Here is a 25,374-nt window from a genome sequence, read left to right as displayed (position 1 = left end):
TATAAAAACAGCATGTGTTGAGCTACAAGTAGGAGCAGAACTCCCTGCTGCTGTTGGTAGTGACAGGAGCATGCCTGTTTCATCCACAGTTTAACCAAAAGATGAGAAGGCTGGAGCATGTAAACAAACTGGGTAGCCAGCAAGGTCTGGTTTTGGTGTTGATTAGAATTACCACACAGCACCAATATCATTGGCTGTATCTTTGCGCACATGCTGCTTAATGTATGGCTGGGTTCTATATCTTGTAATTGGTCACCACCACAAGCCGCTTGTTGCTTATAAAAGGGTTTCCTTTTATTATTATTATTTGTTTATTTAGCAGACACTTTTATCCAAGGCGACTTACAGAGACTAGGGTGTGTGAACTATGCATCAGCTGCAGAGTCACTTACAACTACGTCTCACCCGAAAGACAGAGCACAAGGAGGTTAAGTGACTTGCTCAGGGTCACACAATGAGTCAGTGGCTGAGGTGGGATTTGAACCGGGGACCTCCTGGTTACAAGCCCTTTTCTTTAACCACTGGACCACAGAGCCTCAACATCCTTGAAAAATCTCCCAAAGCAAACAACGCCTCTATTTCCACAAACCAGCAGCTTGTTAATCGAATCCACATAAGCCTGTGCAAATGTATTGTCTGGTTTTCAAACCGGTTTGACTTCAAACCCAATCTGATGTAGTAATACTTTCCACAAACATGTTGCAACCGCTTCCTACATTTCTTCTGGTTGTGAGCAGAACCCAGCTCACAGTAGAAAATGCATTTCATGCCACCATAAGGAATAGATTCAGTGTAGAGTGTAGTGTTTGTATTAACTCTGAGTGGGGTCCTGGGGTTCAAAGGTCAATTGCTCGCCCACCCCAAAGAAGGATTTTAGGTATCTTATTTTACTGTTCATAAGGAGTTTTTATTAAATGAAATGATTTTAAATTATATGGCCACACTGTAACACCGTGTAAGAGGCAGTTTTAGTACATTAGCTCTAAAATGGTTAAGGGGGTCAGATGGGTTTCTAGTGCTCTTGAGTTGATAAACTGACTCGTCTTTCTTGAACTGCATCCACAAATGCACTTCTAAATCACTTACCAATTGATTTTTAAAAAATGTCACTGTTCATTGTTACATTTTTCAGGTACAGTATAAAAGCTATTTTATTTGGGCGAGCTGAAGAGAAATGCAATTTATTGAGTGCTATTTTATTTTAGTTGGCTGAAGAAAAAGTATGATACAGCTGTTCGTTTTCTGATACCATTTGAAAGAAGTACGTTTCAATCTGCTGATTTGCGACTAAGATGATACGATAAACTTGAAGTACTGCCGTGAAAGCACTGATGAGCAAATGTTGCAAGTTGCAGTATTTTTGTCTTAATTCTGAGATATTGTGAATATTAGGGATACCTCCCAGTTGCTTTTTTTACCAAGGTCTTTAGACGTACCCACCGCCATTTTTCAAGATTTCTGTTTCGCTCCTGGGGTGTTTCCAGGTTTTCATTACAGCTGAGCTCTCAATTTCTTAACTAAACCCTTCATTGAACTGATAAGTAACTTGAACTCTGTAACTTTTTAGGAGCTGAGAACAATTACAAAGGTCTAATTAAGCTAATTATGAGTTCAGTTAAGGGTGTAATTGAGTAATTGAGAGCTCAGTTGGAATGAAAACCAGAAGACACATGGGGTCCCCAGGACCAGGGGTGGGAAGCCTTGCTCTATGTATTTGTGTTGACCAAAAAACAACCCCCTCACGCACTGCAAGTAAAACCTGGTCTTTCGGCTCCTAACGGTTTTGTACAAACCGACAATGTTCCGACAAAGGAGGATCCGCACAACTAAGGTATAGCGTCCTGTATGGATAATTATTCCACGTGTGACGCTGCGTTAGAGATGCATGTGCTGTTTGACGGTACTGAGGCTGCCGTTGGGTTTGACTTGTAGGCTTTTTTATTTTTTCATTTTTTATACATATGCTGTCAAAGTTGTGTCTGTGCAGCCGAGTGTGAAATGACTCCGGCTTCCACTCCTGTCACACAAGGCAAACCGAAACGGCCCGACTCGGCGATACGATTGACAGCTCCCGCAGAGACAACTCTGCCGGGAAGAGAGTTAGCCCGTCAGGCACAGCTGTTGAAATAACACAGCGCCGCTCCTTCGAACTCTAATTAGAAATCAGTCGCGGCAAGTGTTTATAAGAGATCACTAATCCTGCTATAAATATACACTGCACTGTTCATACAGGGATTACGAAGCCAGCTGGCCACTTTGCAGTACTGCTGTGTAGGGAGAGAGACGTGGGACGTGACAAAATGATGCAAAGGATACTATCTGTCTCCGGAAATTTAAACACACAATCATAAGATCTTTCAGAATTCAAGTCATTTAAACATATATGCCACTAACAGTGGATACTGTCTGCAAAAACGTGCTTACAATTAGCTCCTGCAATGTTTCTAGCTGGTAAATCATCTCAGACTGTAATTTGTATTGTATAACTGCCCTTTAAAAGCCTTGCTAGATTTGGCAAAAAATATCATATGTAGAGTAGGTGGGGCTGGCAGAGCTGAAAGGTCACGTTGTCACTTGATTTGAATGAAACGAGGAAGGCTGGCACATAGGATTCGCCAGTCAAGATGCCCAAAGCCAGGTAAAGGTAGATTGAGATTAAATAATAACAACTCAGAATTAGAACTTTAAACACTAATTGATTATTGCAAACACCATCTATTACAATGCAATTGTGAACGAAATAAATAAAAGGACATTTAAAGCTACGAGCATATGCGAAAGCCTCTTAACATCCCCTGCTAGCTTGAAATAAAAACACTAGAGAGGTTTTCGGTTTTGTTTTGTTTTTCCATTTGTGAGCCATTATAAATAAACGTGTTCACATCCCTTAATGTTGGATTTCAATTTAATATTCTGACAAGCCATGGAAAAATCTTAAATCTGTTTGTTTTTCTTCTAGTAAAAAAACATAAATAAAGAAAAATAAAGCTTAATCTCGGCCATCTAAAGATTAAGATGAAAAGCATACAGAAAAGAATAAGCAGTTCAAATACAGGAGGGAATTGCACAGACTAAACATAGGATTTAACACAGTAAATAACGGACTGCTCTTTTACATAGCCTAATGCCTTGTAGCACTGTGATATATTGTATGGGGTGTGTGAACATCTATTAATGGTCGTCTTCACATCCGACTGCAAGAATTTCTGTCTTCCATTTTCTTACTCCTACAAATAGTTTTTTAAACCTCAATCGATAGGTTTCAATGTCTAAAAATAGATTTTTGTCTGCTAGACGATTCCGATTCTGTATTCGTAATAATGAATTATTTTACAGCTGGCCTCCCTTCCAGTCTAGAAGCCACAATGTAATCCTGGTAGAACAGAACCATTACTGAGGCATTGTCAAGTTCCGGAATGAATTCATTCACGCTATAGTACCAGTGTGTTACTATATCAGAACCACTGTGCAATATTTGTTGCAAATTAACGCGATTACTGCTAATGATTCTGCTCGTGTTTCTTCAGGGTAATACACAATAGGATCATTTAATAGACTGTTTTTAATTGTTCTGTTTTTACAAACTGTCTTTTTGAACATGTATTACACACTTTTTTTTTTTTAAATTCCAATTTTATTCTCTTTTTGTTTTTGTTCTACAAACTAGCTTTTTTTATCTTGGTTTTCTAATTTTTTACAATTAACACCACATTTTGTATCTCCTTTTTTAATTTCTGTTTTATCAAATTCTGGTATTAGACAGTTTTTAATTTCATGGTTTCATTTCTGTTTCCGTGCCTGTCATGACAGTGGTTTTGTTATGTGTGCTGCTCCATGCTGGGCTGAAACAAGCAGAACTGGCTGGATTTGAACCAAGCCCCAGTGGTGGATGACGTCTGACGTCTGATATACTCCCTGCTGCACCACCCTGGCTTTCATTGTGGAGTCCCACAGCCTGTTTTGACTGCCCACCTCTTGTCTTTTCACTGAAGTCGGACAAGTCTTTCCAGGTGGTGCTGACTCGTCTGCTTGACATGGTTTTCCATTTCCATGCTCGTCATGCAAATAATTACAAGTCTAGAACCAAAACCGAATGCAAATTAGACACACCTAGAAAAGCCATAGACAAATGACTGCCAGAGCACTCCATTAAGGTGACTTTATATAAGCCTGAATTATTTTCTGTACAGCAAAACCTTAATTAAAAGCCACCTCGGTACAAAGGCCAGTCTGCTATTAAGGCCGTATTTCTAGTCCCAGTTCTATTGACTTCAATGTTATTAGATCTTCAATATTAAGGCCACAGTTTGTTGGTCCCTTGGCCTTAAGAGGTTTCCCTCTATATGCAATGTAGTGATCATCATAATATGGCTAGCTTTGGCTTGACTTCTACTTGTATGCAATATACCAGCTACAATATAATTGTAGACTTCACTGTAGTCAACAGAACGCTACTGTAATAGAACGCTAGTGTAATAGTCAACAGAACGCTACTGCATCCAGTTCGGAGAGCACTATTAAAAGCAATGTTAAAAGCCAACGATTGCTTATCTTGAACAGTTTGACAGCCCCTTTGTGTTTTTCAAACACTGCGTTCAAGGCCGGTGTATTTTGACACCGTGTTAGTGTGAACACAGTTTCCTGAGGGAGGAAAGGGGGAGACCCCTGTCACAGCGTCTCTGCGGTACGGTTCTGCCTGTCTCTCTGTTGTGCTCATCAGCGGTGTGTCTTGACATGGTGCAGCGTGTCTGTGTTTGCAGGTTTGTTTGTTTCTTTGTTTAAATCCCTGTCGAGCCTGGCAGGCAGTTGGATAGCAGTGAGCGATATGCTTTGCAATCTGACATCTCTGTCAGTCAGCTCCTCAACACTTTCCTAGTTTCTGTTTAATAAAGGCAACGAAGGTCGTTTCTTGATAAACAGGCTAGCTGTCGCTCTTTGTGGATTTGATTTTTTACATTAAAGGGGACGCTCTATGAAATCTTCCCTAAATTGCTAAATTAAATTGTCAGAATATTGTATATTTTCATTTCTGACTCTATCTGTATGTTCCCCACGTTTCCTTCCCACCTTGCTACTGGACACAAGACAGTCCTGTGCAACAGCTTCACAAAGCAAGCCCAATGTATTTGTAGGCTCTTCTATATTTTCAGCACATATAATAAGCATTACATTTCTATCTTACCGTTTTGTGTGTATGACCATTTATTAACCTTCTCAAAAGAAAGGTATGTTTTGCTGGCAAACTTTTCTCATCAAAATATCCCCCCCTTGGACATACTCTAGGCATTCTGTCACACAACTTTAGCATTTTATCGCCGTCTCCCAGAGCGTATTTATAATGGCTGCACTCTTCTTTTTCACTCTCTTGTCAAGCTCATCCCATAACATTTCAATGGGGTCAAGGTCAGGCCACTGGGGAGGCCAGCCCATCAATTTCAAAACCTGTTGTTGTTTCTGATTTAAGTAATTGAGGTGTAGTCTGGCTGTCCTGTTTAGTGTCAATATCATGTTAATAAACAAACCCTTCACCCACAAGTCGCCTTCCTGAGGATATTGCATGACGCTGAAGAATGAATGAGATTGTTCCTTTACAAGTGTACCTTCTATTTTTACTATATCTCCTGTTTGTGCACCAGCAGAACAACCCCAAACCTTCACGTTGTTTTACCGTAGGCACTACACAACATCCTGACAACCTCTCGCCTGTTTTTCTTCTCGCATACGGTTTCCTCTTGGAGCTGAAAAGTTCCAAGACGATAAGCCTTCGAACAATCCGTCTGTCTTCTCTTTTAGTTGTTTTCCTCTTTCTGCCTCGGCCACTTTTGTTTTCATAGCTACCAGTTTTTCTGTATCTGTTGATTGTGGTCTGTAGTCTATGATGCAAAACATTTGACTTTTTTTGCAATTTCCTTCACAGAATCTTGTGAAGGGTAATTGTGGGTACATGATCGTCATATTTTATCTCCTTCCTTGGATATATACACTGGTTGGACACTTTATTAGGACCTGTCTACCAGACTGGATTTAGCATTGCCCTGTTGTTGCAGTGTGTGAACATGCAGGAGTACTGGATTGTGTATTTTCCTAGGGGCTTGGCCAACAGAAACTCCAGTGATGCATGTGCACTAGCATCCAGCTGAATGATTACTTCCTAACGGATTAATGCAGAGCATTGATCCTTTTATAGGCTTACATAGTGATGTGTATGACTTTTCAGAATGCAAATCACAGAGTGATCATGATAGGAAATACTTAGGAAACCTGTGCATGCAATACATGGATTTGAAATATCACCAATTATGTGTTTTTTTTTTTTTCAATACATTAGGCTTCATCTATGTTAAACTAGCTTCATCTGAGCTACAGGCCACTGCTTGAAGAAGCTCTTTCCAATGCTAGCACCACTGATTGCCAATGAGAACAATAGCCTGGAGAATACTCCATTTTATGGAGCTGTGGGCTTGGGGCTCAAAGCTCAAAAGTCACTTGACCAGTTTGCAGATTCAGAAACAAAAATACGAAGCAATGCAATCTTCTACAGCATGTTTTCATGTGCGGTAGGGCTGGCTCTTTGAGCTCCACAATACAGCTCTTCTGATGTATCCCATTTGAGGTTTTGAATGGGTTGAAAAGGACTGCAAGGCCAGTCTGTAGTGTTAGGAAGAAGCGGGTACAGTCAAAATGCAGCACATTGATGCTGTGTTTAAACATGCAACCAGAAAGCTATTGAAGCCGAGTCTGAGTGTAGTTGCTGCTAATCAGTGTATTAGTTAACTAAACATTTCTAAAGAACGCCCTGGTAATCTTTTATCTTAAAAATTGGACAGCTCTAATGTACTGCATCATGCACTGCAAGGCGCTTTCCAAAAATAATTCCAAACTACTGCAGTAATACAGGCCCTGTTAAATAAATAAGTCTTACACCTATAGAGTATTCGAATGTGTGAACAGACCCTGTATCCTGAAAGCATCTCGACAAGGAGTTCCACAGACAGGGTGTATCCGGGCTTAAGGCTCCACCACAAGATTCCACACAGTAGCAAGTAAACCCCTATCCCCACACCTTAAAGAGATTCTATAAATATTAAGAAGATGATATCAAATAAATCCTTTTCATCACCAACAATTAGAATAACCTCCATGGAAATAATATTGATTTTAAAAAATATATATAAATTGTACAAACGGGTATCGTTTGCTTTGATATGTACAAAAAAAAAAAAGTTTCAAGGAATATTGGCACTTACTGGCATAAAAAAAAAGAAAGAAAAAAAACGGTTAGCTTACTAACTGTATTACTTCGGTGACGGCTCAAAACAAAACTAAACTAAACAAGTCTAAACTAAAGCCGCCCTGCTTCCGAGGAAGTGTTGCACAAGACCTATGATTCTGTATTTGCAAATATGAAAAATACACAACAGCCAATAAGGGCTGATCAAGAGGGTGGTTATGCATGTGCGCGCGCGCTCTGTTTGATGCTAAAGCTTGGACTAACAGACTCTTCCAAAGCTGCAGGGATACAGCGAGCACAACAACTATCTAGCTTCCGTAACAGACATGCAAACAACACCGACTGTCGAGAGAAACCAGTGTTACCAGCACAGGCGTGTCCTGAATTAATAAATGCCAAGTTATACATGCGCATTGACAATAGTGAGGCTTTGGCACGGACAAGTAAGAACAGCCGTGCGCAGGAGTTCCTGCTTTAGAACTATACAAATCGCAGGTAACACGAGCCAATAGGAAAATAAGGGCAGTGCTAAAAAAAAAAAAAAGGGGCGGACCCTCGCGCCAAACATACCTTCTGATTAAGTAGAGCGAAGGATCTTATCGGCTGAGGAAGACGATACCAACCTCCACAGGGCGCAAGATTTTCGGAGGCTGATTTTGAAGCTGGTGGCTTTTTGGGGCAGGTGGCACTGTTCATTGTTACACGCAGTACCCACCGCTGGACTGTTGCGATATAGGGTGCAGATAGAGAGAGGGGAGAAGTGTATTGGGGTTTTAATCAATCAAGTAATACCAGCCTTTCTTTGCGGAGATGGAGAACGCACACATTAAATCGGTATCTGAAGTTCTAGGTAATTTCGGGGTAAATGAAAATACTGGACTGACAACAGAGCAAGTGAAAAGGAATTTTGAAAAATTTGGGCCAAACGGTGAGTTCTTGTTATTTGGTGTGTGTGTGTTAGAAACTTTTAACTTACCTTTCATGCAACAGCTTCCCCACGCCCCGGTTCTACACTTGACAAGGTTTGCTGGGCTCGCCTTTTGCTTTGCAGAACTTTTATTTCCTCCAGAAATTATATATATATATAATCTTTTTTGTCACACAGGTCGTTACGACAGAATTGCATATACCAGATTCTGCGCTGCATTTAATTTGTTGCACTTTGTATTTGCAGATATTTGCTGTACTTCAAGCACAATGTTTATATATATATATATATATAAGTGTACTTTGCAAGACACGGACAGGAACCCTATGACAAATTTAACATTTTCAAGAGGCCACTAAAAGTGATCTTTCTGTGGTTTTAAACGTCCACCTGGCGGTAGGAATTATTACATACATTCTTAAAAGTGTGTCTTATCAGTTAAGATGCAACCCTAAATGTACCTGTGAGCTGTCGTTTAATAACATAGGCAACACGTATTTGAACTAATCAAAGCCTACTGGAGCTACTACCAGTTTTGCTACATTAGCGCAGAAACATAGGTGAACAATGCACAATCTATGCATATCCTTTTTTTGCATAGCTCTCTACAAACTAGGCGTTGTTTGAGTCCAGGATTGTAAAAATGGACTGGCTGAAACGCAATGCAATGGCTTGTATCTCTGATGCACTATAGTTATCGCGTGTTTTGCATCACACCGGTGCTGCATATACGAGGAAGGTCTGTAGTGTAGCAGGTACTGTAATAGAAATAATTTGCAGACCAAAAGTAAAATACAACATTCTGTGTGCAAGCTCCATATTGCAATGAGCATTTCATATTGTTTGCTCTTTGATTTTGTTTGGAGGGAACTTTTTTATAATTGCAGAATACAGCATCGCCAGCGATGTTGTTGCGCGTTTTTTTTTTTTTTTTTTTTGTAACCGGTATTGGACAGCTGACCGCGCGTAAGCGACGAGAACACAAACAATATATTTGATTTATACAAATACGGTGAGTGTTACAGAAGTGAGGTGATTTTATAGCCCCGAGCTGTTCAGTTTGAGCTTGTCATTAGTGTGTATGTGCATTCAAACATCGCATTTATAGTACAGCTCACAGTGTTATCCCAACTATGTAAGAAATGTATTTATTATACACCATGGCAAGCAGTTTCAGTGTAGGACGGAGCGTGTCTGAGATACAGTTGCACCTTAACACTTGCACATTATATATGTGTATATATATATATATATATATATATATATATATATATATATATATATATATATATATATATATATATATATATAATTACACATACATGTGTGTGTGTGTACTGTATATAGACGATAAACTGTATATTTGTATTTGTCATTCTGGCTGGCCATTCATTTTTAAAAGGGTGCAGCATCCTGAGGGTTAAGGGGATGTCTTAATCATTACATCTCCAAAAGCTGTACTGTACAAGTTTTACGAGGGTGCGGTGCCACTTTGAACTACTCTACACACCCGTCGTTCTGTCCGGGGTGATCTCGGATGCAGTTTATGTTGTATACTACAGTGTATTGCTTACACCTTGAATCATTAAACAACATGAATGCATTTGTTGAAAAATTCAAGAGAAAAAAAAGAGAAAAAAAACAAATTTCTTCCGGTCCCACCTACTACTAATTTGTGTAGACAAAGGGAGTTATGAGTTAGCAGCGCGTGTGTTATAGCATTACAAAGCCAAGCGTGTTCTGTTTGTTATATGAGTTGTCATTTGTAGTTGAATACAAGATCCATTGTTAAATAGCTGAACTTCAGTTGTGTGAAAGAGATAGCAGTCACGCACAATGCGGATTGATTTTGCTAAAGAGTGGGAGTTACGTGGCAACAGATGATTGGTCGACTTTGTATTTGTTCGCAGTGCAGTTCTGTCCCTTGTTCTTTGCTAAGTGCCGTATGTGCATACCCCAGGAAACGTTTACCACAGGATTTTTGCATGGCATTTTTGTAGTTTTTATCATGTTTTTAGCATGGTTACTATGCATTTACCATGGTTTACCCTGGTTTGCCATGTTTATTAATATGATTTACCATGCCTCGCTCTTCTTGGTTACCTATGCTTTATTACACTTTGCTATGCGTTTACTATGGTACATTTTTATAAGGGTAATCTTGCCAAGAGTAATACGTTTGGTATTGTTGTAAACGATGCTAAATATTATCGGTTACAACTGACCATTTCTTTAAACCCAGCTGTGCTTGAACATGGTCTTTCTCTTTATGGCAATCGCTGTGAAATATTGAGGTAACATAGATTGAAAGTTAATAAACCCAACTAATGTAAGCACACATTTTATTCCATACTGTACGTGCCTGACAAGTTGCGTTAAATGGCCAAACAGTTACAGCTCATTCTAACCAGATGTGGAAATGCTGCTGTTTTATATCATGGCTGCTGGACTTGAAATATACAACTACAGACAGCTTTATCCACAGCCATTTCTTTTAGTTTATAGTGCCATATATATGAGTTCCCTTTATTTCACCATTATTATATGAGCATAACGTGATTTACTGGGCTTGCCTTACTACATATACTTTGTAAACGGATAAATTAAAAAAAAAATACAGTGCTGGGTTTCCCCGTTATATCACACTATAAGTCGTGCAATAAAGCATTTATTAATAGAACTGCCAGAAATGTATGTTAACAGTCTGTAACCCCGTAGTTTTACCTACATTAGGCTGCCAAACGTGTTTTTGTGGTTTGTGTGTTGGGGCATGCACTGCTTATTTCCCGTTTGGCTTGTTAAAATAGTTTGGCATCCCTGAACAGACCGAGTGACTGTCACAGCTAATATGCCACTTTGGTGGACAGATGTTACCATTGAAGGATGTGTGCAAGCATTTTACTACTGATACAGACATCTGTGGCTGAAGAGCTATAAAATGCAACACAGAGATGGTTTGTACTTGTTTCTGATGCTCTGTGGGGAAGTATCTCTATAAAACCTATTGGTACAAAGGTGCCTTTTGTATAGTTTGTTTAACTTAAGAAAAGCACTGGCTTAATCGGTAGCTCTGAGGGAAGTACTACTGTTGTGTAAAAAAAAAAACACAAGCAAAAACTAGAGAATTAAAGTTGAAGCTAAATAAAATAAATATAGTATTCAAATACCAAACACAGTTTATGTTCCGCGTAACTGGTACTCTTTCTAAGCTTCGTGGCTGCCTGAATACTTAATCGTGCACCACATAACTCCAGTTTTTAGAAATTTACATTGGTTGCCAGTGAAGTAAAGTATTGATTACTGATCGCTGATAGCTGATTTATACTCCTGTGTACAAGAGTGGCCAATTATTTCCTTTTCAGAACTGTTACAAAGTTAATTCTAGTGAAGCTGGTTATGATAATGGAGTACTTTTCCCCCACTAACGTTTGAACCAGGATACCAGTATTATAGTTTCTGCAAATGTGTGCTTGTAATACTCATTCATACATTAGTCACTGCATTACTGTTTGGCTCACTGCAGCAAGTCAGGCAGAGAATATGTGATATATACACACAGGCAGAAATGGGGCTGGTTAAATACAGTATACTGCATATGATATTTGCTGTTTCAATCAGTAATTTTGCTAATACACTGGAGGAAGTTATGATCGGTTATTGTAGTCACCCATTTCCGAATGACAGAAAACTAGGTATTTATTTATGTGTAGCAGTACTGAAATTAAACGTTGTAATAAAATACAACGTTGTTTTATGGGGCACCCATGAAATGTTTCATTTACCATGGCAGTAATTTAAAGGCAGTTTGTAACAAACCACATTTTCTCACATGGTTTAATTTTCGTTTGCACGCCTAAATCTTGGTTTGAAAGTTCAGTAAGAGAACAGGTGGTGCCTTCACTCCCATTGGAGTGTAGTTCTAGTTTGGAGACCTCTCTACACATCACCGCAGTGGAAGGATGTAATATTAATATGTATAAGACTACACATGTACAACACTTATGTTTGTAATAGACTATGAATAAATACTGAATATTAAATACATCTTAAATACAATTATTAAATGAAATACACTGGAAATAAGACTCCTATTGCATAGCAGTTTCACTCATTCTCGGTTTTACTACAAGCCTGATTAGCTACTAACAAACAGGTGCATCTTGTAAAACCATAGTAAAACCAGGAATGGAACAAACTGCTTTGCAATGGGAGTCTTGCTTCCGTCCCTGTACTGTTTAGTTACTACTGTATTAACAATAAGCACAACATCAATTTTTCTGAGAAGATTGGTGTTTAAACTCTGTACTGTTAACACCTCCTGCCTGCTGCGTTCTTCATGATGCTGTTCTGTGAGTGACATGTTAAGCAGTGCCTTGTCTCCTTGATGCACATCATGTGACATGCCTCTGCTGCATGACGGAGGAGCTATCCTGTTTAGACTGAGCACTCTGAACAGGTCGGGGGTGGGGGTAGGGGTGGGAGGTGGGAGGTTGACGACTCTGTAGAATTCCCCTGTGTCAGTTTGACACGCTGTATAAGTGAAATTCAAATTGAGTTGTGTTAAAAACAACATGTGGGGTGTGACACAGAGGTGCAGAGTTACTTTAAAAAAGGAAGCACAAGTGACTTGAATTGGAATGAATCAAATGTGCAACTGGCTATTTGAACCCAGTACTGCATTGTAAAACGTGACAGGCTCACTTCTTTTCTAAAAATAAAAGTAGCATGTTGGTAAATGTGCCAGTACAGATAAGAAATATTTTGTTAACCACCAAATACTTAGCAATGTAAATATACTGTTACAATCAAACAAAAACATAACTGCTTAAAATATCACCAGGACAAAGTAAAATAAAAAATGAAAAAAACACATTACTGTGCAGCAAGAAACTAAATAATACTGTCACTAAAGATAACAGAATCCCAGGGCACTGTGGAGAGAAGGGATCAATAAAGATGTACTGTCCCATACTCCTTTAAATATGGTTTGTATGTTATTTTGTAACTACCTTGCCTTTATACAGGACTGGGATAAAGTCGCTTGGCATGGGGTAAATCTACACATGCTGTGGCTTATCTGTTTGACGTAGAGTGCCAGATTTTGGTACTGGCACAGAGCAAGCCAAGAGGGTGCCATGGGGGGGTGCAGTTGAAGCCCATATGTGAAGATCACATGGGTAATTAACTGTGGGTAACTGTAAAGGTGTGTGCTTGAGGCCTCAGCTCATTCATTCAGCATTGTAGTGCCCTGTGGCAAAGTGGCTAGTGAAGGGGAACAAGTGTAGCGGTGATGCGATGCAGGAGTGACAGGCAGACAATGGTATACAGTGGAAAAACAGTGCTTTATTTATAATCCAGGTCTGGTGACCGTCAAATAATAAACTCCCGGCTATACACACCAATGTGTAAAGCACAGGGATAACAAAACAGGGCACAGTCCCGAACAAAAATGAACACACGGTCACCAGTCCTGGGTGAGTGCAGTCGTGCTGGTGCTTAGTGCAAACACAAGTATTTTTGTGACGGTAGTGCAGTGGTGTTCCGGATTGTGCTGACCCTCGGCGACAGCTCCGGAGGTGTGCTCTAACTGTCTGGTGATGTAAAAACACAAACAATTACAACACAGACAAACACAACACAAAAACACATAACACGTCTCTATTTGTTATTGAGAGCTCCTCTCTCAGTCCTTCTCTCTCTCGAGCTTTACCCAAAACGAAGGAAAAGAACAGCGTTACCCTGGCCCCTATATGTAATCCCGCATGATATCTAGGTAAACGGTTGCAGCTGCCTTATTACTTGTAGCTGCCCCTCGTTTACCTGTCAAATCAATACGGTCTTACAACAGAGTCTCGCTTCTTTCCAGGCTGACCCACTTCCCGGTCCTGGAAACGAACTGTCAGGCCAGCCCTTCCAGATACTTCTCCTCCCGTTCTTTAGCGCCCTCACAGGTCGGGAGGAAGATTTATCACCAGAACTCATTGTATTTCTGTCACATGCCCTCATAGGGACCTGCTCCCCAAGGCTAGTCCTGTGCCAGCCCCGCAATCCAGCACTCTACATCGGCTGACAACGCCAGAGCAGGAGTGTGAACTGACAAACGTGGCTAACAGGATTTATTTAAAACTCCTTTTGGGGAATGTAAGCAAACAAGGTCTGTCCACGGACAGGACATTTTATTTGTTAATTTCATGTGATTTGCTGGAAATAAATGAAGTAATGTTGGTGTGAAATATCTGAACGAAACATTCTGGAGACTGCAAGTCAGAGAGGAAGGAGAAACCAGTGCCACACTTGTTAAAGATGTAAGCAGTATGCCATGGTAATATAGGCACAGCAAAGTGTAGTTAAACATAATGAAGGCAGTGTGGTATAATGCTGCGGAACAAATAAGGAAAACTGTAAAGTAAAAGAAGGTAAATAATAGGGAGGTTCAGATATGTATATTTTAAAAACTGACCAGAGATAAAATACTGAATACCTCCCTTTGTCCCAGGCTCTGCATGCATTCAAAAACATCAAAGAAGGCTCTTGATCTTCTGGCTATTCAGCCCCTTGTGATACTTCTGGTTAATCTGATTGTGGTGAAATAAAGATATGCCTGCATTGAGCTTGCTGTGTGGACGAAACCGTATTTGAAGATATTTGCACTTTGTAGTGACCTGTGTGAGTGTAATTACAGCTTGCAAAGATGAACTGAGAGCCTGAAGGGCTTTTGTATTGGAGACATCTGTGTACAGCACTAGGGAAAGGAGCTGTACATATATAGAACAACAGCAAAATAAAAACAGTAACGTTCTTGTATTTTATAAGACTACAAGAAACATCAGTCTTGAAATGTGTTGTTTTGGGTTTTCTTTTTAAACATCTGTATGAAAACTGGGTGTAGTGTGCATTGAGAGAACCTACAAGATGGTGGATGACCAGAAAATTGCACTTCTCTTAGTGTATGGATGACCATTAAGACAACAAAACAATAGACTGCAGATGTCTATTTGTTCTATAAATACAGATTATAGCGCAGAATACATTTAATATATAGTACAAGTACAGTTACTTTACAGAAAATTCCCATTGAGATACCATTATAATCCCAGTGTATTACCCAAAGAAACCCCAGCAAAACCATTGGCGAACCACAGCGTTATCAACACAATGGATTCAGAACAACATTGCATAGTGGTTTTGAGACTAGAAAACGGGTCCTAATATGGTATTGTGGTATTGCAAGTGTGCATTGGTGCAAAATACATACAATGTTTCAGCTTAACGGCTCCAACGTAGGCTGTGTGACCATTTATGGTGATCCCCTTGACCTGTTGACTGCAGTCTCCGGCTCTCTGATTTGGTCTCTCTGATCTCATTACATTCTTAGATCTAGCGCAGGACAGCAGTATATTTTCCCCTATAAAAACTGTAGACCAATGTGACTTGTGTTACTCTATACAAACCTTTATAAAATTGAGGAACACTTGCATGGTCATTTTTCAGTCAACCATTTTTTTAATGTTGTAAAACCACATATATCTGTGATTTACTATGCTTACGTGCTTCACCATGCTATTGATAATCTCCTATTTCCTAAGCATTTACAGCACTATACCACTGCAATGCATCTTTTGTAAAGAGATGTCTTGCAATGATACTATTGTAATGATACTATTGTAGAAGTTGAAATTGTCCCTGCTTTGTTCAAATCGGTGGGTCTGTGTATATAAATACCCACAGAGAAGCAGTGTGCAGCACAACTTAGGATTTTAAATTCTAATAGCAACTGGTAAAAGCGTGCATTTGCAAAACACGGTTCCATTAATTCCGTACGTTGCCCTGGGTTCACTTCAGTGACGTTCTCTCTTTGCAGATCTGCATATTGGAAAATAACAAGTTTAGTGAAAGTGACGCGCAGGGCATTACAGAGAATGCTTGCAGTGCTGAACACAGAACATGAAACCCTTTGAAGTGACTCATTTTATCGCTAGGTAGTTAAGGTGAATTGCTTCATTTTTCAAGTGCTGCAGTTCGGCTCTAATCACCAAGCTTTAAAACCTGCTGCTTCTATAACAGGGCTCCTCAAAGCTGTGCCCATAGGAAAGTATGCGCCCGCAAGAGCAGTGCTGTGCCCACGACTGCAGCTAGCATGATCTGGAATTCTCCAGTGCTGATGTATTTGGTAGGGGAACTGAAGTCCTTGCTGTCTACCGCTCTGTGCTCGCTGCTTTTCTACCATTCGATAAATATGTTTAAATGTCCTTTTATTTAACATTTTTGGAAATTTGTTCAATGTCAAAATATTATCATGCTGTCTACCTTACGAGAAGTACACAAATGTGCCTGTGACCAATGTTCTGTACAATACCATGAAGTAGAAAAAACATAGCGAAACAACAACGGAGAAAAGTGATGAGTAAATCCAGCGGCAGAACTCTGAACCATTCCATGAAACCTCACAAAAACCAAAGGGAGGGTTAAAAAAAAAATAGAGTGCAGAAAGAGAAATAGTCTACTTGAATCTTTCTAAGTGAATGCTTTGTGCAAAAAAAAAAAAAGGGTTTTAAAATAAATCTGAAAAATGATGCAAAAAAAGTATTTTATATTAAAAGTTATGCCTGTGGCGATCCATTTGTGTACGAGACTAAAACGTTTCTTTATTTTACTAGGCTCCATTGACGGCAGCCTCACTGAGTGTCAGCAATGGTTAACATTCACTGGTACAGTCCAGTCAGTAACTGGTTAATGCTAAATCCCCTTAGAAGTCTTACATTAGGAGTCTCAGTTACCTGGCAGCAGTAGTTACGTCCTGCAGTTCATTTGATTATGGGTTGAGTCAAAGCCTCTTTATTATGGTATGCAAAAAGGCTCATCATTTTAATAACATTTTTTATTTAAGCGAGACTGGGCAATGACCATGGGCAGCATAAATCCAGTGAGACTCATAGCTCAGCCTTGGAGTGGCAATGTTTCGAGTTCCCGAAGCCAAGAATCCGCTCAGGGAAATAAATGCAGAAAAAAGATTACATGTATAATTAGTTAATTCCAGTGCCCTTGCTCCTAACCTTTCATGGGAGAATGGAGAAGCCATTTATCTTGTGCACTGTGTAATTAGATGTTGTTTAACAAAATAATAATAGAAAGTAGAGTAGTGCTGGAAAAATGCTGGAAAAAAGTATCTATTACATATTATAAGATATGATTAACCCTCGAGAAATAGTCTGGCTGGGTCAGACTGACTATCTGCCTGACTAGACAGGTACTGGAAAGAATACTTGGCATAAAAGAAAATTGCCATGGTAACAGACTTGTCATCCAATGGGTTGCGTAGCTTCTGCTGTATTGCAAAAGAGCACTGCCAACAACAGAGGTCTTGAAGCTCAGAATGGAAGGTGGATGAAACCCAATGCTTGGAAAGCATGGAGATGGAGAGAGAGATCCAGTCTCAAGTTCCCTAACCTGCCCCACTGCCCCCTATTGTACCACCAGCGGGGTCATGTGCTTTATAATTCACTACATCAATGTAGCTTTTCCCTTTCTAAATCTAGGACATGGACTTGAACCTAATCCAGTGTTGCTGGCAACTGTTTCCATGCCTTGTCCACCTTTTGATGGTGTGTAAACCAGCTGGCTCTTGTTTTGCTGTGTGTGTGTGTGTGTGTGTGTGTGTGCAGTGGAAGAAGGCGTGTTGAAGTCAGTATTCTGGAATGTGCCTAGGCAGGCCTGACTGACAAAATCCAGGAGAGGGAATCCTTGGCTCCAGTCTGAGAAGGGAACCCCAACCCCACCCCCCCCCCCTGCTTTCCTCCCTTTCCTTACCAGCAGGCCTCTGTTATTAAAAAAAAAAAAAAAGCTCCAGGAAGCAGTTAGCAATGCAGCAATAAAAACATTACAGAGCAGGGAATTTAAGTTGTAGGTAAAAAAAGCTGGAGTTCTGGGCACTCGTTTCAGACAGACAGCGCCTATGATGGCCCCAGTGAGGGAAATAAAACCACATAACCGAGGCAGTTCTCTGTAGTGTCAGAATATTTGGACTTTTCCTGAAGTAAAGGTTTGCCAATGTCCTGCTATTCTAACTGATTTACTTGCAAGACTATTTAAGCAATACGTTATATACTTTGGTTTTTAAGAATTTTGTTACTTGGGCTCCCGAGTGGCGCATCCAGTAAAAGCACTCGCTAGAGCGCAGGATGCGCTCTATAGTCTGGACGTCGCAAGTTCGAGTCCAGGCTATTCCACAGCCGACCGTGGACGGGAGCTCCCAGGGGGCGGCGCTCAATTGGCCGAGCGTCGCCCGGGGGGAGGGAGGGTTAGGTCGGCCAGGATGTCCTCGGCTCACCGCGCACCAGCGACCCCTGTAGTCTGGCCGGGCGCCTGCGGGCTTGCCTGTAAGTTGCCCAGAGCTGCGTTGTCCTCCGACGCTGTAGCTCTGAGGCGGCTGCACAGTGAGTTCGCAGTAAAGAAGCGGGCGGCTGACGGCACACGCTTCGGAGGACAGCGTGTGTTCATCTTCGCCACTCCCGAGTCAGCGCAGCGGTGGTAGCGGTGAGCTGAGCCTAAAAAAGAATTGGGCATTTCAAAGAGAGAAAATAAGGGAGAAAATAATAAAAACCAATTGGCAACGACTAAATTAAAAAAATAATAATAATAATAATAATTTAGTTACTTAAAATATAGTGCATTGCTAAAACAAATTTTAACTGTGAAGAATACAGCTCTACTCTAATAAGAAGGCACTACTGAAACACTGCTTAGTTACTTTGTTTGTACTTCCAAAGTACTTAAGTATTTAAATATAGCAGACATGCTGTGGTCTGCCGGTTTGTGGTTTCATCCGGGTAATACATTGGTATTGTAATTGTACTGTATAGTTATAAGAACATAACAGTTTGAGAATGAGAAAAGGCCATTCGGCCCATTAAAGGCTCGTCCCTTGTTATCACACCATTTTTCCCTACTGGGGGGAACTAATTTTAAAAGCACATAACCTAGTCTTTTTTTTAACCCTTTGCGGTCCATTTATTAATCGCGCGTCAGGCACGCCAGGTCTAATTAATTTTCACACGCGCAGTTAATTTTATACGCGCTGTTTAAAAGTATTTTTTTTCACAGTCAAACGGGTTTAAATGGCCCTGCATATCAACAAAGCACACACTAGGCATCTCCAGCCCCTCCCCAGCCTTTTGTTTGCTATAGCGTTCAGCTGTGTAAGAAATAAATAATAATAATAATAATAATAATAATAGTCGTACATACCGATCGATCATCTCCAGATCACTCGTTTTATCACCAAACTCCTCAATAATGCGATCCAAGTCATTATTTTATTACTATAACATCTGAAAAAAGCTCTGCAAATGTCCATGATAGTCTCAGTGCGCTGACGCACTTAGCCAGCTTGTTTATTATGGACGCCCATTATCTGATACCTGATACCATGTATGACTATTCATGAAATACGCCTTTTTTTTTTTTTTTTTTTTTTTCCCCCGACTTGTCTCTGCTCCTGTCGCTACCACTCGGCAATTGAATGGTTTTCTCGGCTTTTTCCGGAGAAAAAACGACTAAACACCCGTTTATTGCGTTGCTATAATGATGTCGGACCCAGTCCGACAAAGGACCTGTGAGGAATAATTGCAATGTCGGACCCAGTCCGACAATGGACCGCAAAGGGTTAAATGTTCCCTGTGTTTTAGATCCTACTACTTACACCTGGTAGACTACTCCATGCATATACAGCTATCTGCAAAAAAGTGCTTCCTACCTTCTGTTCTAAACTTTCTTTTACTCAACTTCCATTTATGCCCTCTTGTTCTTCTCTCTGTGCTACATTTGAAGTCGTGTCTTGAGTTAACTTATCTATGATTTTCAAGACTTCAATCAAGTCCTCTCTTTCCCTTCTTTTTTCCAGGCTGAAGGGATTTAATTCTTTTAACCTGTCCTCATAGCTCATGTCATTCAGTCCTGGGATCAGCCTAGCTGCCCTTCTCTGTACCTTCTCCAGTGCAATGAAGTCTTTTTTGTAGTGAGGTGACCAAAACTGTGCACAGTTGTTTTTTTTTTTCCAGAATTTTACTCTTGAGAGTTACCTGTCTCCCTGAAATCTGTCTGTGTCGTTAGGGTTTGTTTTCCAGCATGCAATGGTTCCTGACGGTGGAAGAGCGTTTTTTTGGGCACCTGCCTTAACAAGAAGCACAGCGTTCTTTCCATGTGGTGTCATTTTTATTTTTTACCTGAAATATTTCCAGGAAAGACCAACTGAGTTGCCGCATGTCATTTGTATAAAAATAGTCTTGCAACAATATCATGGTTTAACAGTGTCCTGCTTATCCAGCCTATTATTGGCACACAGTGATTAGTGTGTTCTCTGGGGTATAATCGAATTATGAAAAAAAACATCCTTGGCTTTCTCAGAGTCCAAAATCATCTTTCCTTTCACCCTTGTGAGAGGTACAGAACAAATATTGCAATAGTACAGTAGCTCACTGCAGGACAATAGCAACTACTGTAAAGAGTTGGGTCAGCTAGCTGCATCTAAGACTTTCTCATCAGGAAGAATAATACGATTGTTTCTTTGTCCTTGGCACAATCCATTAAATTCATTCTGGATAGATCCTAATTATTTCGTCTACCTTGTTAAATACCTCTTCAAGTACAGCAGTGCACAAACAAATTCCTTTTTTAATGACATATTCCGCTTAATGGTTTGACAAATGGATTAAAGTACAGACATTTTGTTCTCCCCTGTATGCCTTTCTTTCTCTAATAGCCTTGGCGCTTTTTTAAAAGCATATACGCTAATTGCAGAATTTAAATACAATACAACAGCTAGATGAGTATTCAGAACAAACTGCTTTTCAGATGCCTCTGGTGTTCTGCCTGACCTCTCCCCGCCACACTCACGGCTGTCTGTGTTAGTCATCCTTTGTCTTTTCGGAGGTAACCCCTGCAGTGCGCGGGGAGGTCAGCATTCCATTGCAATTGGGTTCAGCAGTCGCCCGTCCATTCCATTACTTTGTGTGTGAAATGCCAGTCTCTCGTTCCTGCGACCCCGCCCGTTCTGTGAATGCTGCCCGCCCACTTGCTCGTAGCTCTCGGCCTGTGTGTAGGGGTGTGAAACCCCGGGGCTGCCAAACCTACACTTGTACCTGGGTCTGCGGCGGCAGAGGAGGTGAAAGGCAGCACAGGATTAGTCATCTGAATGAAACTCGCTCACACACTGCAGCCCTACAATACAAATTAATATATATATATATATATATATAATATAATTCTTTTTTTTTTTTTTCCTACAAGGAGGGAGCTTTCATTTCAAAATGATTGGTAGCATCTTGTGTTGACAGTGCCCGACAAGGCTCAAAGAAAACAAGAGAAACTGCCTGTGGGGAGAACTATTTCAAGCTTATTACATCGTTCTATGTCAGATAAATAGAACAGAATAATCTCTCTCAAAATCGCTCGTCCTTTTAAAAGTGCCTTTGCACAGTAACTTTGATATCCAGTGTTTTTTATTCCATGCTTGTACTTTGTGTTTCCCATATTTTACTATGTTTTACCACACGTCTTTGTACTTTATCGAACATACACATGTATAATCTAATTATATACAGTAGAACTGACCGGTCTACTGAAGTATGCAATTATTCAACCATGCGTGCAATGCAACCAGATAGGAGTCATGGAGAAGGCACAATTACTGTACCAACAAATGTATCCACACAAAGGTGAGGCAGGTTGCAAAGCAAGTACGGGCCACTTTGCTAGGAGCATTTTAGTTTTAAACAAAGCACATGTTTTTTTTCAAGCCAAAGGAGGTTGAATGAGCAAGCTGCATGAATGCATTTTTTTTAAAATAAAGTAAAAATAAGCACTACTTTTAACGCATATTTTCCTGGACATTTAAATGTGTTTTTGCTTTTTTTCAGTTATAGTACCATTTTAAAGACTTTAGAACCATAACAATATGTGTGTTTCATTACTGTGCTGTATCCTTGTCTTATTCGCCAGATTGAGGGTGTAGATAGCAGGTGCACACATTTTATTAAAACCATTGAAAACTCATTTCCAGAGTTGAGATTGATTGAGATGATCCGTTCCTGTTAGAGCTGTCACATCTTTATTATGCACACTACGAGGGAGGAAAAAAAGCTTTTGAGACAGGCTGGGATTACATATCTGAACTTGGCTGCCAACAAAGACACCCACTGACCTGACAAAGTACCAAGCCATGCCTAAGGTACATTAGAAACACCAATCTTATATAGTACGCAGTAAAAACAAATCACATTACAGAATCTGATACACCTGTCTTCTAGTATGATTTTATATATATATATAAATATAAAGCTGCATATCTCTTTTTGAAGCCAGATTCAGTCAAGATGGGCAAGAGTGCAAATATGCTTGAGGGGTGATAGTAGGGGCTTGGTTGGCAGGTGCTTCTGGATCCATGATACTGTTACTTCATGAAGGGATTCTGTGGTCCATTCTGGAGAGCAGGCTTTGATTGATATTTCCACCCCTGAAGGAACTATTGAGAAACACACACCCCTGCAGAACAAGTTAAAAACCTTAGTCGTGTTGTGATGAATCATTGCAGTCCTGGCGGCCCTACAGCCCTGCTGACAGTGTTATGGCAGGTGTTTCAGATTTTTTTTTTTCCTCAACCCAGGCATATATCTAGTCTCAGATCTTCTGTGAGAATATATAGCATGTGCCCCAGGCTCTCTCAATTTTGTTCATACTAAATGAATGTTTAATTTCTTAACACATGTTGTGTGGGAACTGAGTGGCACACTGTACTACATCATCCTGAGAGGACATGGTATTTCTGGGACTCAGGTTTTAGTCACCAAGAGCCATTTTTTATTATGATGTTATTTATCTCCTGCTGCTGCTGCTGAATATACAGTGGAGTCGTCCATTCGTATTTCACACTTACACTTTTGGCTACATCTTGAGAACTGCTTATCCACTTGTGGTGACACTTGGCACGGACATTCCTTTGCACAAGTTCCTGCAGGTTGTCAGGGGTGCGTGAGACATGTTTGCAAAACAATAATCATAATTTTATATGTAGGCATTAAAATAAGAACATACATGACGTTAATGTAAGTCAAGGTGGCTTTTTCACAGTATTACTGACTGAGCTATTCTATCTGATTGAGCTATTTTTCAGGTCCTGTTGAGATGGGCATGTGCTATGAGCCGCTGTTCCATATTCTGTAGCTCAGGGATGGAAATAAGACTCCCATTGCATAGCAGCTTGAACCATTCCTGGTTTTACTATGAGTTTAATACAACACACCTCAGCTTGTTACCTACGCACTGTGGCTAATCAAGCTCATAGTAAAACCTAGAATGGGTGAAACTGCTATGCAATAGGAGTCATATTTCCATCCCTGTAGCTAGATACCAGACTGTATGAAAGATGCAGTGGAGCTTGTGGATCAAATCTATTGACAGCATTTTACAGGTCGACAGCTGGTGTTGACACTAGTACTGTATGCCTGCAAAGAATTTTTAAATAGCAAAAACCATTGCTGATATTGTACCATCTCCTAATCTACTAACTGTAGCCATAATGCAGATATGAAATGAAAGCTATAGTGTGGGAATAGAGCGGCCCCTTTTGTAAGCACTAAATCCACAAGCACCAAAACCAAGAAGAAAACAAGCTTTGTATCTTTTCAGCGGCAGCAAACCCCAGCAAGCCTGTCTTCAAGGAGCACGCATGGGTCCTATCAGAGCCGAGCTCCCCTGTGTCCACCAATAGCATTTAATACAGTACACGTCTACACAGAGGGAATGTTTTAATGGAAAATCTGCTCCAGGGCCTTCGGATGATTAATGGAATTTGCCACTGCGGATAGCTTCTGTTCTGCCTATTGACAAGCCCTGGCTGCCTGACCTGTTTAGGAAGCAGTCTATAAATGTGCAGTATAATGTTGGCAGTCTCCTGTGGAGTTTCTCTTTTAGAAATGAACTCAAACCTTCCATATTGCAGTTTCTACCACAGTGTGGTCAAACCTCGTTGTATTGCCTGTTTTTTATTGACGCAGGGCACAGTGGTGAGGCGAGACGTACCTTTAGTTATGTGGGAGACCTGTGTTGGTTTAAAATGTGCATTCTGATGCACGCCTGAACCGCGTGGCGTGAAAGGGGCTGTGCGGACCGGAGGTTTGGTTTTGGGGTTGCCATGTCAGTAAACACTGGTGCTGATACAGTTGGTATATTCATCAGACTGGAGTCTGTCAAGGGCTGAGGTGCTGTGAGAGAGCTCCTGTACCTGTGTGTCGGGCCAGAAAGCAGGGAAAAAGGGCCAGTTAATCTCACAACTGAAATTGTAACCTTTTCCCATGGTTATATACCATGCATTTACCATGCCTCGCTATTCTTTACACTGCTTACCTATGCTTTACCATGCTCTCACTACTACACTTTGATATGCTTTTACTGTCTGGCACTTTTATAAGGGTGCTCTTATGTTTCCAGCATGTTCCTGTTTCGCTTGTATAAACTATCCAGTAGCATTCCTATCAAGGACCCTATCATGATAAACTACTTCAAAGGGGTGTTACCATTATTAAAAGTTTCAGAGAATTGTGCTGCTGGCTTGTCTGTGGTAATGATGCAGCAGTACTGTGACATACAAGTGTAAAAAAAAAACAGTTATGCATGATGCCACAGTGCTGAGAATAGAAAGATACCCTAGCAGCACTGCATTTTTCAAAGGCCATTGAAAAAATGACACTATTCCAGACTGTTGTATTAACTATATTTTATTCTGTCTTTAAATTCACATAACTAATGTTTGTATTTCTTTTTTTGCCCCCTTTTCTTTTTTACATGTTCGTCGGGGATTTGTTTGAAACACCAACAGAGCTGCCGGCAGAAAAAGGTAAATATTGATTTTCCCAGTCTATTAATCCTTTTATTTTCCATAGGCTTTTGAAAACTCCCAAATAGATCCTGTTGAACTAGACTATAAATCCCATAGGTAAACATGATTCTACTCCTCCCCATTGCTTTAGTATTGGACAGTGCATGCAGGATACAGAGAGGGAGAGGGCGGGTTACATTGACTAATCCATGTCGTGTCTGCCTGGTGACAGATACAGACCCTCAACAAGGAACTGGATCATATCTTATATTACCTGCGTATCCTGTTTACTCAACGTAGCTCAGTGGGGTGATACATGAACATCAGACAAGCGTAGCGAAGCTG

General features: G+C 40.4%; 1 protein-coding gene across 3 annotated transcripts in view; it reads left to right on the top strand.

Moving 5' to 3' along the window:
* The first annotated feature begins 1,744 nt into the window (after nt 1-1,744).
* The window catches only part of LOC117429501 (sarcoplasmic/endoplasmic reticulum calcium ATPase 3-like), a 77,772-nt gene continuing 54,142 nt past the window's right edge, over nt 1,745-25,374 (top strand). The window contains exons 1-2 of one of the 3 annotated variants that reach the window (XM_058998233.1): nt 1,745-1,831; nt 25,030-25,047. Coding sequence is in view for 2 of the 3 variants with exons in the window: in XM_058998232.1 (XP_058854215.1) it covers nt 8,042-8,159; nt 25,030-25,047 (136 nt within the window). In the remaining variant the exon portion in view is untranslated. Of the gene's footprint in view, nt 1,832-7,528; nt 8,160-25,029; nt 25,048-25,374 lie in introns of those variants that run through there. The other 2 variants (XM_058998232.1, XM_058998231.1) reach the window with 2 other exon arrangements.

The sequence above is a fragment of the Acipenser ruthenus genome, chromosome 24 (genome assembly GCF_902713425.1).
Source record: "Acipenser ruthenus chromosome 24, fAciRut3.2 maternal haplotype, whole genome shotgun sequence".
Taxonomy (NCBI): Eukaryota; Metazoa; Chordata; class Actinopteri; order Acipenseriformes; family Acipenseridae; genus Acipenser; species Acipenser ruthenus.
Note: the sequence above shows the minus strand (reverse complement) of the source record. Positions and strands in the feature narration are given on the sequence as shown.